Source organism: Gadus morhua, chromosome 20 (genome assembly GCF_902167405.1).
Source record: "Gadus morhua chromosome 20, gadMor3.0, whole genome shotgun sequence".
NCBI lineage: Eukaryota > Metazoa > Chordata > Actinopteri > Gadiformes > Gadidae > Gadus > Gadus morhua.
In genome coordinates, this window is record NC_044067.1 from 9,345,561 (window position 1) to 9,361,823 (window position 16,263).

The 16,263-nt window shown below is 42.6% G+C and overlaps 1 protein-coding gene across 1 annotated transcript; it reads left to right on the plus strand.

Moving 5' to 3' along the window:
• Window positions 1-23: 23 nt before the first annotated feature.
• On the plus strand, window positions 24-10,685 carry LOC115533261 (basic leucine zipper and W2 domain-containing protein 1-A). Its single transcript, XM_030343679.1, has 12 exons — window positions 24-533; window positions 1,259-1,332; window positions 2,382-2,558; window positions 3,168-3,262; window positions 3,387-3,452; window positions 3,602-3,737; window positions 5,916-6,025; window positions 6,278-6,448; window positions 7,026-7,172; window positions 9,280-9,418; window positions 9,727-9,849; window positions 10,017-10,685. Exons 2-12 carry the CDS (start codon window positions 1,269-1,271, stop codon window positions 10,046-10,048), a joined length of 1,260 nt encoding a protein of 419 aa, XP_030199539.1. The 5' UTR covers window positions 24-533; window positions 1,259-1,268; the 3' UTR covers window positions 10,049-10,685.
• The last annotated feature ends 5,578 nt before the right edge of the window (window positions 10,686-16,263 follow it).

Sequence of the window (16,263 nt, forward strand, 5' to 3'; positions counted from 1 at the left end):
GTGTCATATTCGTAGATCGCAACAAAGTTAGTCATTTGCTTGACGTGATTGCTCTGTATGTGGTTCACGGCATGTTTGGCGAGCTAAAAAAGTCTGGTCAGACTGGAAGTTTAACTAGTAGAAAATTAGATAATTGTAGAAAAACTATCCTTGGGTCATATTTTAATCCATAAATTGAGAAAATGGCGAGTAATTTGTATCTATTTATTTTTATTTCATGGATTCAATGTATAAGAAAGTAATACGGATGTTATACAATCTTACTTGTATTCTAAAGCGATATCTTAATAAACAAAACAAAAAAAGTTTATTATAGGAAACATAAGCATCCTAACTCATTTAAAAATATATGTCCAGGTCTACTTCTCCTAAAGTGATTTATGAGTTTATAGATGTGTAACGTGAAAGGCCGTTGCATGACGCATGCGCAGTGTGAACATCCATTTCCTTCTAAATCTGGGTCCGTGCTAGCCATTGTGTTGTCACATTCATTTGTGTTTTCTCGACAGTTTTTGGACATAAATAGGATTTAGGTAAGTTGTACCTTTGTTATCGTGTACCGTAGCAAGTATTCACAATACCTTTAGTTTTGAAATGTGATTGTATGCAATGAAACGTGAGGTGGAGTTGTCTAGACACAGGGCTTGGCCTAGTCTAGCTACTGAATGTAGCCCGGACGCAACCTAGCTAGCTCTTTTATATGCATTAAAATCACCATGGAGTAGGCTGTGGCCGTCATCGACATCCAAAAATGTGTTGTTATCGTGTGTTCTAGACGTGTGTATTGGATGGCCAAACGAAATATAGCGTTTCATCGGGATTCAGGGGTTATACTTAGGAGGAAATGAGTTGGGTGGATACATCCCTAATATCGCGCCGGACACCTAAGCACATGGTTGTCTTTTCATGTTAATATCACTCCTATTTTTTTTATTTGACTAGGTTTATTATTTTATACAAATCTTATATCACAGTGAAGCCTTTTAAATGAAAACACTAGTTTCACTGACTTAAAGGGGCTACTTTTACTTCATAATCACTTCTTATACCCAACCTATACATAAACACATATTTAGTGTCTCTTGTCTTAACAAGTCATGGTGGGACCGATTTTTCTGTATACATTACTACTTGGGTTATAGAAAGTTCTGCTAATGCGCAATGATGTGCCAAAGCCCAAATGAGGCCTATTGTCCAAACGAATCTACGTATGCCCCACGTGTGACGTTTCTCCCCGTTTCTTTCATTTGTCTTCCAGGCCGTCTTTTATGAGTACTCAACGGCAGCAGAAGCCTACGCTTACAGGCCAGCGATTCAAAACGAGAAAAAGAGGTGAGAATACAATTTAACAATTTACACTACAGAAATTGAGGTGTAAATTCATTAGATACTAAATATAAATTGGCTTTATGCCATACGTAGATGAACTCATTTATGTGCATGGACGCGCATGTACTCCCTGCCTCAGTTACACTGAGTTTGAGAATGGGAAGAGGCCATAGCTCATTGGAACAAGGAGAAAAAAGACAACTGACAATGATCGTTGATCCTGTATAATTTGTGGATAAGACCTATTGAAATGGTCAGGATCAAGTCCTCCGAAATTCAACTTCGGTATGCAGAAGGTCTTCTGACAATGCACCACTTCTTGGACTTTGTCTTAAATGGGCTACGACAGCTGAAGTCCATGTCCCAATGTGCCAATGTTGTATGCTCCTAACGCGCCTTAATGACATTGCTTCCTCTCCTTCTGTTGAGCGCGACTCTTGCTAATGACGGTATCAGGTGTTAATTCATTATTTTGGTAATTAATTTTGGCAGTAAATGGAGGCACAGATGGGATGCTGCAGATTCATACTTAAATTAGATGTTAAGCACTTGAACAATCATTTCTCTCAATTATTCGAAAGATGGATATTAATAACCTCCCAGTGAGGTGAAGCTCAACAGAGGCTAGCCCAGAAGTGGGGGACAGACTTTGGTTCACAATATTTTAAAGTGCTGCATTTGTTTGGGTGGATATTGTTGTTGAATTGATACCACTAGCCTTCTGAGACCATCCATATAATCAAGTTTGCGTTTCACAATGAATATCAGTTTGGGTATTAATTGATGTCCACAAATGGGCATGGCGTTATGTACTATAAAAATACTCTAGCCAATCAGAATAAAAGACTTTCAAGAGCGATGCTCTTGGTGGCTCTTACCAAGCCCATCCTGATCCGATAATAATTTCCAAACAGAAACTTGATTATGTGGATGGCCTCCAGAGGCTACCTCTCCATTCTTATGTAGTTTTTTGATCACCTGACTTGGTTCTGGTAGAATTTGAAATTTTGGCTGCTCTGAGAATGCACTTTAACCCAATTTTTCTTTCACAGATGAAAAGGAGAGATTTGACCCTACCCAGTTTCAGGAAAGTATAGTGCAAGGTCTGAATCAAACTGGCTCTGATTTGGAGGCTGTCGCGAAGTTCCTCGACGCCTCTGGCGCCAAGCTTGACTACCGTCGCTATGCTGAGACCCTCTTCGACATCCTGGTGGCCGGCGGAATGTTGGGTAATTATTACCAATGTTGCTTGTGTTTGCTTTTACATTAACAGTGCCATTGAACCTGAGTTAGTTAGTCTCAATTTCAATGGCACTGTCTTACCCATAGTTCTTGTAGGATCTTGGAATTAGTATTTGCCATTATGGCACGGTTACTAAAATAAAACGGGAAAATAGCTGGTTTGAAATGGTATATTTTTGTCGCTCTCCGGCAAATGATTTGTAAAGGCTCTACTCCGCTCCGACCTCGAGCCTTGTTCTTTTTTCGTGAAGTGTCTTTTCGGCGACACTTCAACGTCACTGAGAAAGCACCCCCACACCGAAAGGGTACGCTACTGCTGCCGTCTGCGTGGTACCTCGTTTACAATATCGCTCGTTAAATCACTCCTACTCAGCTACGTGTACTAACGCGGGGGAAAATGAGCCGTAACCATGATGATATCACGTTTCTAGAACTAACGGCCAAAAACACATTTTAAATCCCAGTGTTTGGTTTACAAGCTGGGTTCATTTACGCAATTTTTAAAGGGCACATATTTGAGGATGACTGTAGATTGCTTTTCATGAGCATCATTCCATTTAATGTTCATATATATGCTATTCCTTTTGTGTTCTCAGCCCCGGGTGGTACTTTGTCCGATGATCTGACACGTACCGAGTTCTGCCTCTTCACGGCACAAGAAGACCTGGAGACCATGCAGGCGTATGCACAGGTGAACATGCCTAATGACTTCACTTTGACTCATCTTCGCCTCACTGGTGTGATGTAATTCTGCTAATAAAAATGCCACGGTTTGCACCTCTTAATTCACCAACCCACTCCCTCCTGTCCTTCAGGTCTTTAACAAGCTGATCAGGCGTTACAAATACCTGGAGAAGGGGTTCGAGGAGGAGATTAAGAAGGTTTGTCTGTTTTGTGAGCAACATGAAGGCCTAAAGCACTCCTTCTCCTCCCTTAAAGAACTTATTTGACTGGATTGACAAAAGCATTTCAATGTCTTTTTCTGCCCAAAGAGAAAATGTAATGTTTATGTTGTTTCTACCTCCTGCAGCTGCTGCTGTTCCTCAAGGGATTCACTGAGTCTGAGCGCAACAAGCTGGCCATGCTCACCGGCATCCTGCTGGCCAACGGCAATATCTCCGCCCACATCCTCAGCAGCCTCTTCAATGAGAACCTTGTCAAAGAAGGTAGGCAGTCACTCTGTTGCAGCAGGTGGAATCAGCACATGCAAGATTCACCAAATTATTAATTATAAAGGGACACCCACGCCAATCGAGATATTTTGTTATTTTTTGTCCCTGGCGTGTGTGCATCTCTGGTAACTTATTTACTAAAACCGAGATCTACATTATGTGTATTCATTTTGATTTTACATATAAACTTTGGGTGGAAGGATGCACGAAATTCACGCTTGGGTTCATATCACGGTTTTGGGGGTCACTGTTTATTCTGTTCGGTATGTTTTCGTTAAAGAAGAGGCTGACACAAGTTCCTAATGTAAAATAAATAATCTGTATTTTTTTCTAGTGTTCTCCTAGTATTAAATAAGGTTTGTTTGAGGAAGACAAACGGTCAATTCGAAAAAAAACGTAATCAAATGATCGAAAAACTAAGAAGGTGGTTGTACTGTGTTTTGAAATGCACTATTGTCGATGACTGAAAACCACACAAGAAAAAAGGGTCTTAACTGGAGTATACAGTTAGTAGAAAATTGTTAGTCTTGAGGCCCGACACGACTACATATCATCCGAGACTGAGGAGTTTCACTGGGTACTGCACACACAAGATAACGGAACACGTAGGTTTGCTATTCACAGTTCAGGCGCGAAATGTGGCTAGCGAACTTAACGTTTTTCAAATTCTTTATTTGAACCACGTGATCCCTAATACAAATGCATCTTTTTAGGTTTTTTTGCACATTTTCCTTTTAAGGACGCGGAGGGTTGTGTGTTTTTGAGTATGGTCCAAAGTTGACTTTCTACCAAAGAATCACACTCCCTTAATCTAGTGAAAAATATTAAAACAAGTTGTTTTTATTTTTTTTCTTTTCGCCACATTTCCATGTGGCTGTTGTGCTTTTACTTATTTTTTGGAGCAACAAACACAATAGTGCGTTACTAAGAACCTTGGTGCCTGATCTGGTCCAGCAAGCTTAAGCTCTCTGGGAGTCCTGCGCAGCATCTTGCCTGATAAAGACTCAGTTGTTGAATGGATTTACGAAAAATATATTTTTTAACACAGGACAGGTGCTTGTTACCGCTTGTTTTTTTAATTTTTGGGAAAAGGCGTGAAAGTACATAGTGCTGCTTTGTTTTGATGACTATCAACAAGATAGCCCTGACCTGTTATAATGTGTTTTTGGGGGACAAAAATGATTGCTGTGGCACCAATGGTTAGCTCCAATCTGCTGCTTGCTAGACTGAGAATATTCTACTAGCTGTAGAAATCAGTGCAGCTTTGATTCTTTTTTTTCTCATGGTGGCAATGGGCTATCCAAGATAAGAAAATAAAACATTGAGTACTTCTATGAATGTCCTTTCTCAAAGGAGAGAAACGCTTGTTTTTTTTATAAGGAAGTACTGCTTCACACGCATCTACAATTTGCATTCATCATTGGTCAGATGTGGATGAATGGTCTAACTTTTCTATTTATTTGTTTTACTTCTATCTAGCACTACTCCTCTTATATTAGAAAATATTCCAGTTACGACCGTGTCCTTTTTAAGGATGTGACTCTACAAGCGGTATATATTTTCAACCGGTAGCCTTGGTAATCATTGTTCTGTTGCAAGATGTCCACCTTGAGCAATGACCCACCTTGAGCACTGCCACGTTCCACCACCTCCCACAGCCTCCACATGACATTTACAGCACCCCCTAATCTGTATTGGTCTTTGATCAGACACCACTGGTTATTTCTTTATCACTGTTGATCACTTAACCTGGATAGTGTTCGGCCCTTGAACAATGAAAACCCTTTCCATCAGCCAAACAAGCATGTTGCACAAGTGTCAAGTTAACCCAAAATGGTCTTCTCTTGTCTTTTTTGCAAACTGTTGGTAAGTTACCCAGGGGTTCACTTACACTTTAAGCCGTTATGACGACGCAACAATTTTCAAATTTTACTGACGCACACACTTTAGACGTCAAACAGTTGGAAGAATATTTAGCTTATAGTTCATCCATTATTTTTTTTTTAGCTCAGCGGTTATCCATTAAAGAAATAATTATTTGAATGTTCCTTTCTAGATTGGAACTCTTTCTAGGTCTGCATTCCCATCTCACCGTTTTTGCTTCCAATCACCATGATTTTAATCGGAACGCCGAGACACGCCTTCTCACCGCCCTCTTCCTCTGCCGTCTAGGTGTGTCAGCAGCCTTCGCCGTGAAGCTCTTCAAATCCTGGCTGAACGAGCGGGACATTGGCTCCGTCGCTGGCAGTCTCCGAAAGGTCGGCATGGACAACAGGCTAATGGTGAGCATACAGATGCAAATGGGATGTCCCAAACAATCCTCAACGTGGCATTTGAATGCCGTGTGTCTGCGGCTGCGTGTGCGTGCGCTGTTTGACTTTCCGCAGCAAACAAATAAATCCTCAAACGGCGGCGAGCGAATCCCAGCGATTGGAGTGGCTGCTCCGGAGCCAGGGCGTAATTGTATAGGACAACCCTCGCCTCGTCATTCACGGCGGGTCTTAACCTTCCCCCACCCCCCCGGCCGTCCTCAGGAGCTGTTCCCCGCAAACAAGCGCAGCTGCGAGCACTTCTCCAAGTACTTCAGCGACGCCGGGCTCAAGGAGCTGTCGGACTTCGCTAGGAACCAGGAGTCCATCGGGGCCCGAAAGGAGCTGCAGAAGGAGGTCCAGGAGCTGATGTCACAGGGGGAGCCCATCAAAGACGTGAGCTGACGTGGATTTTCTTTTTCTTTTTCTGCGGTCTCCTCCTTCATTACTTTCTCCTTATCAGACTGCCGTGCAGAGCATTTGAGATTGCTTTTAGTTTATTGTCTTCTGCCCTCCCCCCTATTTGTTCCCAGCATCGTTGAATCGTGGTTGGTGGTTATTGCAATCCACCGTACCTGTTCTGGGTTTTATCAGCTCCGAAAAGGCACTCTGTTCTCTTCGCAAAGCTTCATATTCTCGGCTGTTGTGAATAGAGATGCTGCTTACCACTTTTGTATTGTTCATCTATAATTGGCCTATTTAATCACTTGGTCTATAAACTCTTGAGTAATGGCAATCCCCATTCCAAGTTAACGGAGCCAAAAGTGGCATCTTAAATTTTCATTATTTTTTCTTCTGAAGAGCAGAGTTGCTTCCATTGATGGAAAAGAGTTTATTTGTAAAAACTTTTGAGTTAAAACTATTGAGCAAAACGATAATTGTCCGTCAGTCGACATCATGGCCCTACAAATGAACCTGCAGTATTATTATTTTTTGGCCTTCATTATCTGTTCTATCTTGTGCTCTTTTGCAGATCATTGTGTACAGCAAAGAGGAGATGAAGAAGAACTCCATCTCTGAACAGACCATGATCAGCATGCTGTGGTCCTGTATAATGAGCTCCGTGGAGTGGAACAAGAAAGAGGAGCTGGTAACTGAACAAGCCATCAGACACTTGAAGGTAAGACCTCTTGTTATTATTTATTAAATTATTGTTTTGCGTTCGGCCCTCATATCCTTCCCTCTCACGCTGGGCAAGGCCAATGCTAGTCCTTGCTCTGTCTGGTATGCTGTAGCTGAATCTGTAATGGAACCATAGATTGATTTGCAGGCACATCTCCTGCATGACTCTCTGCATGCATCTCCTGTGACCACTGGAGACTGTCGGCATCTGACTTGTACAAATGCATTTGCAGCTAGCCATGTGCCAGTTGGGCAACTAGGAAGCAAGCATCAGACAGGGTTGTTGATTTGAAGACCTCTACACGCGAGGCTTAAAGGAGGTGGCGAGAAACAAAAGGTTTCAAATAGGGGTGCAACGGATCACAAAGCTCACGGTTCGGATCGGGTCACGGTTTTTGAGTCACGGGTCGGATCATATTCGGATCAACAACAACAATGAAGATAACAAGACAAATGTGACTTTAAATAAAATCTTCAACTGTGTAAAAACAAAATAAAGTGACAAATTAGTTAATAATCCTGCTTCCTTTAAGCATGGTCAATATTTAAAAATTTGCAATCTGAGGCATTATTCCTTCTTCTTTTTAACATGGATAGGATAGTAAATAATCCCTAACCCTGGATTTACAATTCAGGATGTCTGCATTTCCTGGGGAGAGTTTAGAGTCTACACTCTCCCAAGGCAATGCAGACATCCTTATCATCTTTTTTTTTTAGTTTGGTAGCGAAATACAGTTTCTGTGGTGTTTTATTTGGCATTTTGTAAATCCATTGATTTCGGTTGGGAGACTCATTGCAAGGGGGGTTGGTTGTAGTCTTTTCGCTCGGTTCTAGCCCTACTGTTGATACGGCGAACCGAGCGAAAAGACTACAACCAAACCTAAACACGTCCGGTTCCGGTTTACGTTCAATGGGATTTACGGAACGCCAAATAAAACACAACAGAAACTGTATTTCGCTACGATACTTGATGATGTTAATACCGGAATTGTCCTCTAAACATGCGCTGATCACGTCAACGCACAACATTTTTTTTTTATCAGCCGATCCGCGGATCACTTGCGTCCCGAACCGTAATGGTTGATCCGTACGGATCACGGGAAACCCGTGAACCGTTGCACCACTAGTTTCAAATACTAATGGTAACTTAACAGGAAGAGTTGCAAAGTGGGACTGCACGACTTGCTCTCGGTTAGTTTTCCTCTAAAGATCAATTAAGTCTGTAATGATATGTTAAATAATTCACAGGTTTTAAAAGGGCATTATTCATTAACACACACATGTAGCCTATTTAGGAATTGGCCACGTAGGGCGTCTGGTCAACATGATACAGGCCAATGGGCTTGTCTTCTTACAATGGGTCCAGTGCTACCCGCTGCAAAGTCTCCTAACACAATTCAATGGTCTTAGGCGTGCACTGTCCAATATGATTCACTGAAACGGTCACAGGTGGTTCTCCAGACTGCACCCTCAGGGTCCAGACAAACCTATCCTTCATTCTTCTTCCTACAAAGCCAGTGCTGGAGTATTTGAAGGTTTAAAGTTGCACCTTAGCCTGGCTGATGCTTTAAAACGTCTCGGCTTAGCCGAGGTAGAGCAGTTGTCTTATAACCGAAAGGTTGCTAGTTCGATCCCCAGCTCCTCCTAGCTGAGTGTTGATGTGTCCCTGAGCTAGACACTTAACCCTAACTGCTCCTGACGAGCTGGCTGTCACCTTGCATGGTTGACTCTGCCGTCGGTGTGTCAATCTGTGTATTAACTGATGTAAGTCGCTTTGGATAAAAGCGTCTGCTAGAGTGCCCTAAATGGAACCGTTGGGTGGACTTGAATCGATTGTATGACCCGGTTAGGTTTTTAAATTCATCTTGGGTTTTTGAATTCAAAATGTCTTTCTATCGCTCGAGTGTTCGTTTCTCTAATATTTTCTTGTGTTGGTCACGACGTAGGAGGACAATAGAACTCGTGTCCAGAGAAATAGTTCGAAATTTTCCACAGTTTCATTCGTGTGCCTTCATTCCGTTTCAATGCCGGATCATAGTGGGCAACTCCTTCCTTGACTCCATGTGTCATCATTTGGCTTTTTGTTTGTCTCTTTTTGTCCTCAGCAATACAGCCTTCTGTTGAAAGCGTTCACCTCCCAGGGCCTTTCTGAGCTCACCCTGCTGCTGAAGATCCAGGAGTACTGCTACGACAACATCCACTTCATGAAGACCTTCCAGAAGATCGTGGTGCTGCTTTACAAAGGTGAGTCGTCGTCGTCGTTGAGTTCAGCTCCCCGTCACTGAGCGATACTCTGTAATTGTCGTGCGACAAAAGTTAATTTTGCGGGAAGAAAGTCGGTTAGAAGAAGTGAATCGCAGCAGATGGCTCGGGATTATAGTCGAAGTCGCGTCTTGATTGATGCACCGAAGCTGCTGGGCAGCGTTTGTTGTTTTAGTTGTTCAGGCACCTGCACATGCATCTGTGTGTCTGGCGTTGTTGTGAATGGATTATGAAGGGTGGCTGTTTCAAAAAATAGAAGAAAAATAAGCTAACATTTGAATATTTTCTAGCGGACGTGCTGAACGAGGAATCGATCCTGAAGTGGTACAACGAGGAGCACCTGGCCAAAGGAAAGGGCATGTTCCTGGAGCAGATGAAGAAGTTTGTGGAGTGGCTGAAGAGCGCAGAGGAAGGTGAGCGGGCCCACTTTTCATGATTGTGGATATGGTAGGATTTGACTCCCATGTTTTTTCGATATCCTGGCAGAAATGTAGAAGATGCCGTGTCAACGAAATTAAAGATCAAATCAAAGTATATATCGTGGGTTCTTGAAATTGAACGACGGCAATGTTTTTTCCAGAGTCTGAGTCCGAGGAGGAAGCGGAGGACTAAGGACCGCCAAGCCAACCACAACATCCATTCATCTCCAACTTTTCTCTTTTTTCTTTCTCTATAGAGTGTACATAACCGGAAGTGATAGAATGTTTTGTTACAGAAATCCCCGCCCCTCCTTTTAATTAGAATTTTTTTACTATGTAACCTCTGTGTACAAAACCATCATGTGGTCTACTTTATGTAAGGGCTTTTACATCTTCAGTTAGGACAGGCATCCACAATCTTTGGCTTTGTTTACTCCATCGGATCATAACATGGTAGTTTTGGGTTGTCCATTGTTATGATTCGATTGCCATCTTATGACGCGTGTAAGACTACATTTGCCTAGAGGCCATCTTGAAAGTTTTGCTATGCTACTTGGACCTCTGTCAAGGCAAAATGTCTCCTCGCATCAATGTATAATTCTGCAAATAAGGTGACAACAAATTGAGGCCACATGTTTAGCTCCTTTCGTAATTCCTTTTGACTGAACTGTTCCAGTTTTAACTCCAAAGGTGCTTGTGGCAATGCCCCTTATAAAACAAACTAAATGCGTTTTACATCTTCTGTAACATACATTCTACCTTCTAGATATGTTTTTTTTTTCCTTTTACCCCAAAATATGACTTTATAAATTAAAAATAAAATAATGGTTTTCATTGATGGTGTATTGTGGCTGACTTATTCGAGCTGGACACCAATCGGTTTCTGATCACAGGAGTCGTTCTCCATAGAAGGTTGAAAGACGAGGCCCTTCCTTGGTGCTCTCTGGTCGTCCACCTTTAGCGCAGCTGTCTGAGTAACCAAGACATTAGGGCAGGCTATGTGACGACGTGAGCAGCAAAACAACCAGCCTGTCCAAGCAGCACTTTCTAACTCACTTTAAATGGTAATTACCGCTCAGTCAAGCATGCAAACACCCCGGACCAATTTGAGATGTTATGAAAACAAAGGGCACACTCGGACATCCCCCACCTCGCAGTCAAGAGTCCTCGTTTGTAATGTAGACATTAAAGGTATTCTTGATGTAGCTTTTCTGGCTCACACCTTGGGATAATGATAATGCTGCCTTTTCTTAGGACGTTTAAGCAGTTGAGCGTGAGTGACTATTTTAGAAAACGTGGAGCTTGATGTGTTGCCCACTGGGAGTTGCACATCATAAGTGTCTGATAAGGGATTGTCCAGTCTCCTGGTATATATTTGTTACCTTACTTGAGTCTTCGCACGCTTTTAACATGTTCCAACATGAATATGGAACACCCTTGCGATATGAAGGCATTATGTGAAGCTTTTTTATAAATCTTAGTTGTCGTGTCCACAGAGACTGCAAGCACATGAAGAATTTCAAACTCGGGCTAATAATGAAGTTAATTCCACTAGGGATGTTTTGGGTGACAAGGCTCCTTGCATGAGAAGATATGTGGAATATTAAATGTCTTCAGAGGGAAGTTAAAGCGTTCTACACAACACACGTCGTCCCCTTTAGCGGGTACAGAGATAGTGGTCTACACAGTCCCCTTAAGGGTACTAAGATAGTGGTCTATATGCACACTGTCCCCTTTAGAGGGTACAGAGATAGTGGTCTACATGCACACTGTCCCCTTTAGAGGTAACAGAGATAGTGGTCTACATGCAGTCCCTGGACATTCAATGGAGAAGATAATCAGTGCTTGAGCTGGTCCATAGGAGCACTGGGCAGACACAGTTCAGTTCCTGCCTAGGTCCAGACTCCAGGTTTCAAGCCACTGATGTACCCTAAAGCCCCTGCAATGAGTATTGGGCTTGGGTCTATCCAGAAGTGCTGCTTGAAGATTGGCTCCCTATCCATCAGATCCCACCCCAAACAACAAATATGTGCAGATTTGAAGGCACACTGCATCGTGCTCAAATGAAAGGTACTCATCATGGAGTGTTTACTAATACAGATCCTGAGAGAAATGGCCATTCATTTAGCAATTAAGTTAATGTAGAACATGCCTTCAATATATGAATGGGCATGTTTATGCTCGATATTAAATTGTTTGTGTGGCCACAACGAGAGTGCATTTATTTGACCATTGAGATCAGGATACACTTGCTTCGTTCCTTTGTCTGACCTGGTGCGATTCGGAATGATGGCCTAAGCCCATGAAGCGAACATGGGCGAGGGTAGCACAGGTTTTTGCTTCTTGTTTCCCTAAGTACCAATAGATGGCAGTAAATCCTTATAGAGAAATGGACCGATGCAGCCACAACAGCATTCAATTAAAACTTCGAGAGAACGTGGAGAACCTGCCTTTTTCCCTCCCACTCTGTCACTTCCGGGCAAATATTTACTTTTTTCAGTTGTATTTAAATGTTTTCCATACTAGAGAACAGAAACCAATTGTTAAGGGATCGAGGAGATGCAGCAACCAAGTTTTTTTTAAATTACGTAAATGATCCTATAGTGCTGCAGGGTTTATGTTTCCAGCCTTACAAAATAATGTATGGAGTATTTGATGGCTTCTATCAGTAGGGGATAGTTTTATTATAAACATTTATTCTCTTTCACAGAGGCGTCATGGTAGGAATGGTCCTAATGCATGACAAACACAGGCGTCGCTCAACGCTAAATATGGGTCTGCTCCATGATTGTGTCAGGGCTGGGGTATTCATTGGGTACCTACCCACCCAATGTTAATGGTCCGTGCAAACTGCTGCTGTGGCACCCTGCTATGACAACTCTGATGAGGGTCCATGGTCAATGATTGTTATCTTATATAGTTTGTATGGCCTGCTACCCGTGCCCTGCTACATACAAAGCAGCAGCCCCATGATTAGTCTTATGAGCGACACCTGTGTTAGTCCTATGGTTAGAGCTCTGTGAAAGGGGTCCAAAATGCAATTATAGACATGGATATAATTGTCTATAATAATCTATGATTCAGAAATGTGCTTATATTTCAGAATTTGGGGTGAGTCATTATTTATCAAACATAATTTTTTTTAAACTTGGATAAGGATAATTCGGTGTACCTTTTATAGAGATGGCCAACGGTTCGTTAAAATAGGGTTAGAAGTAACAAATGGGTTTGGTTATGTTGGCTATTTACCATTTGCAACAATGCCAAGGTCTTTAAAAGACAGACGGACAGGGGAATGTGTCTGAAGAAAGAACATTGGATTAGATACAAAAATATCTGGCATATGTCATGTCACTCTACCGTGTCAAAGCCAGAAAAGAAGACTGAGAGCAGGGTTCCAATAAAAGCCCAATAGAGGGGTACATGGGGTACAAGGCTTTTACAGGAAGTCAAAGTCACAGGATATCCGAAGCAAGCAGCAGATCCTCACTATGGGCTGTCAACAAGTGAGGCAAGAGTCGTGATATAAGGGAATAGTAGTAAGAAAGGTGCTAAGAGCATGAAAAGAGCAATGGGGCAATTATTGAGACTGATGCACATAATAATGGAAAAAAAACACGTTCACAGATTTAAAGATGTTCCAACCTGCTGTGCAGTCTCATTGGTGGACATCATGGCTGGATACTTGGAAGTGGGAATGCATCAGATTCTAACTCTTCCTCAGACCGCTATTAAAACAAAGGTGAGTCCAGGCCACGAGGTTCTTCTACTTCTATGCAATCATAGTTCCCCACCTGTACCCTACTGGGTAATCTGTTGATAACTCATGTTCTAAAAATAAGGTATTCCTTAAAAACAAAGCATTTTCAACAGGAGAATAATTATCAGCCGACAATCTAGCATTGACCATACATAATCAAGAAGCCTCCTGCGATTTTAATGTTATGCATTGCACTCATTTTTAACCATCTACATTACTCAATGACACACCCTGCAATATGTAAAATACAAATATACAACAAAATTAAATAAAATTTAGATGATGAACCATAGCCATACTTGCATTCTATCCTACTCAGATTACTTGATATTATGCCTACTATTTCTACTCTAATTCAACCTTTCACAAATGAATGCTATAAAATGATTGTGACAAGGCAGGGGTCGACTATGTGATACAAATAGAAAATACTGTTTGTATGTTCAGGTACCGTGAAGTCAAACGTGGAGATTGTTGCATGCACTGTGTAACAGTAGGGCGAATCGGGCAAATATTTGACAGTTCTGGGATATTGTATTATGTCTGAGATGTATATGCTAAAGCCAACCTGGCAACAACGTCATATTGCTTTGTGTCACATATTGAGGTTAGGTTGATATATTAAATTATATTCATAAACAAACAATTCATCTTTTAATCGATTGAACATTTTCCACCCAAAATACAATTGTTAGAATTTTGATCACCAATTGAACAGCCCTGCTATCAGCATACTATACCTCGTTCCCTTGTAAAACTACAATAGCCTTTTCTTCGTCTCGTAAAAAGGGTATCCATCTGTCGTTTTTGAGACCACTTGTTTCAGGTCCATTTTTTGCATCTCCTTCACGTCCAGGTGGATGTCCTCTTGTTTGTGCCTCATGTGGTGTTAGACATAACAGGTCCTCCCGGAACGCTTTGTTCTCTTCTCAAGCTTAAACTACATAAGCCCTAACCTCTAGCATTGTGCACTCAGCGTTGCTTCAGCCAGCGGTGCCAGTATATATTCCCTATTTCAGTCATATTTGCTTCATTCATTTCTTGTCTTGCATCACTCCCTAAAAAAACCCCTGTTCCAAGTTTCGAGAACATCTATTTGCACGTTTTTGGGCTGTGGGTGATTGAGAGCGGTTTGTCGTGTTGTACTGTAAGGTCGTTTTTCGTGGGTAACTCTTACTGAAATGTACATATTTGCTTTGAGAACAAAGCCTTCCGTCTGTCAAGTATATGGGTCACCTCTGAATCTTAAAGTTACAGCTAGTAGGTTCGTGGGGGCTTAGGCTATTAAAAGTTTATGTAGTGGTCTTTTATGAGAAGATGACACTCGTTAAGCTGATGGGATGGAGGTAAAAATGTTATTCAAATAGGCCTCATTCATGTCTTCGCAGGACAAGAGTCGGGAGATGCTTAAGGTGATTAAAACAGGCGGGAGGGAGTAGGCGTCCTGGGCTGCACTGTTTACACGCTCCATGCTGCTGCACTGATTAGTTCTTCATTCATGGCAAGCCATGCGGATGTGGCTCGTCCGCTCTCGCTTCCTTCTGTGACATTGAAATCCGCTGAGTAGCAATGGAACACATAAACAGCCCCAAAACAAAAGAGTCCCCCTGCATTACTTCCACTTATTTCTGGAAATGTCTTTCTCGGCGACGGACTTCCTGCGTGGACGGAGCGTAGCAGCGCAGTGTGCCAGCAGACGCCAGGGGAGTTGAGGGGAGCAATTATGGTGGATTTCACACCGCAGCTTTAGTCAGTAAACATGAATCACACCGCAATGCAGAACTCATCTGAATACCGTTGTCAGGGAATACAGGCAGACGGGGCAAGGGCTCCTTTGAAACGAAACGGAGAAAGAGGCTTGAGACAATTAACACAACAAAAAAAGAGACTACCGCCTCAGGAGGAAGGCTGGTTACAGAGGGGGGGCCCGTGCAAGGAAGGAGGTGTTGCGATTTGTTTTCCAAAAAAAATTGCCGGTAATATCTGTACAATGTGCACTTCAAGCAGCGGGCAAGTCCACCTGCCTTTGCACTTCTCCCGAGCCGTTACAGTAGTTGTTGTTTTCGTTGTATTGTTTTATGGCATTTCAACCTTTTGTCAGGTCTGCAGAGAAAGCAAAGCATGAAAGCAAATATAAATGTGTTTGCTGGCCAAACGCCGGAGGAGGGTCCTTGGCAGCGGCTTGCGTGGAGGGCCTTTAGCCCGGCTCCCTGAAGCAGCGGCGTGACCTCCCGACGTGGGCTTGGATGCTGCACGAACAAACTTAACGCCTCGCTAATGAGCAACTCTGCAAAAAGTCGTCCCAGCCCAATGGGTTGCTGGGAGTTGTAGGACAGCCTTGACGGTGGCCCGTCTCCGCTCCACATTAGGACCCTATCTAGCCCGGAGGTGAGGTCGCGGCAGTCCTCTTCGTCTATAAGCTTTGTCTTTAGGGAGCAGGTTATGCAAGGAGTAAGGCGTTGCAATCCTAGCTGTGGGGTATATACCATTCCAGAAAAAGGCCTTTCCACTTGCCCTACATAGCATTAGCCCAATAATAAAAGATGAAGACAGGCCTTTCTTTTGGCTTGAAGGCCGTCGATGTTCCTAGACGGTGCCAGCTCACATTTGTTTCGCTGGAACCCATTTGTCTGAGCTCTTCACAGTCG

Bases quoted from the DNA above. Each gene is read 5' to 3' on its own strand.
- LOC115533261 (XM_030343679.1), top strand. From the start codon at position 1,269: ATGAGTACTCAACGGCAGCAGAAGCCTACGCTTACAGGCCAGCGATTC. The intron at 3,263-3,386 runs GTGAACATGCCT...CCTGTCCTTCAG, and splicing joins CCATGCAGGCGTATGCACAG to GTCTTTAACAAGCTGATCAG. The intron at 6,449-7,025 runs GTGAGCTGACGT...GCTCTTTTGCAG, and splicing joins AGGGGGAGCCCATCAAAGAC to ATCATTGTGTACAGCAAAGA.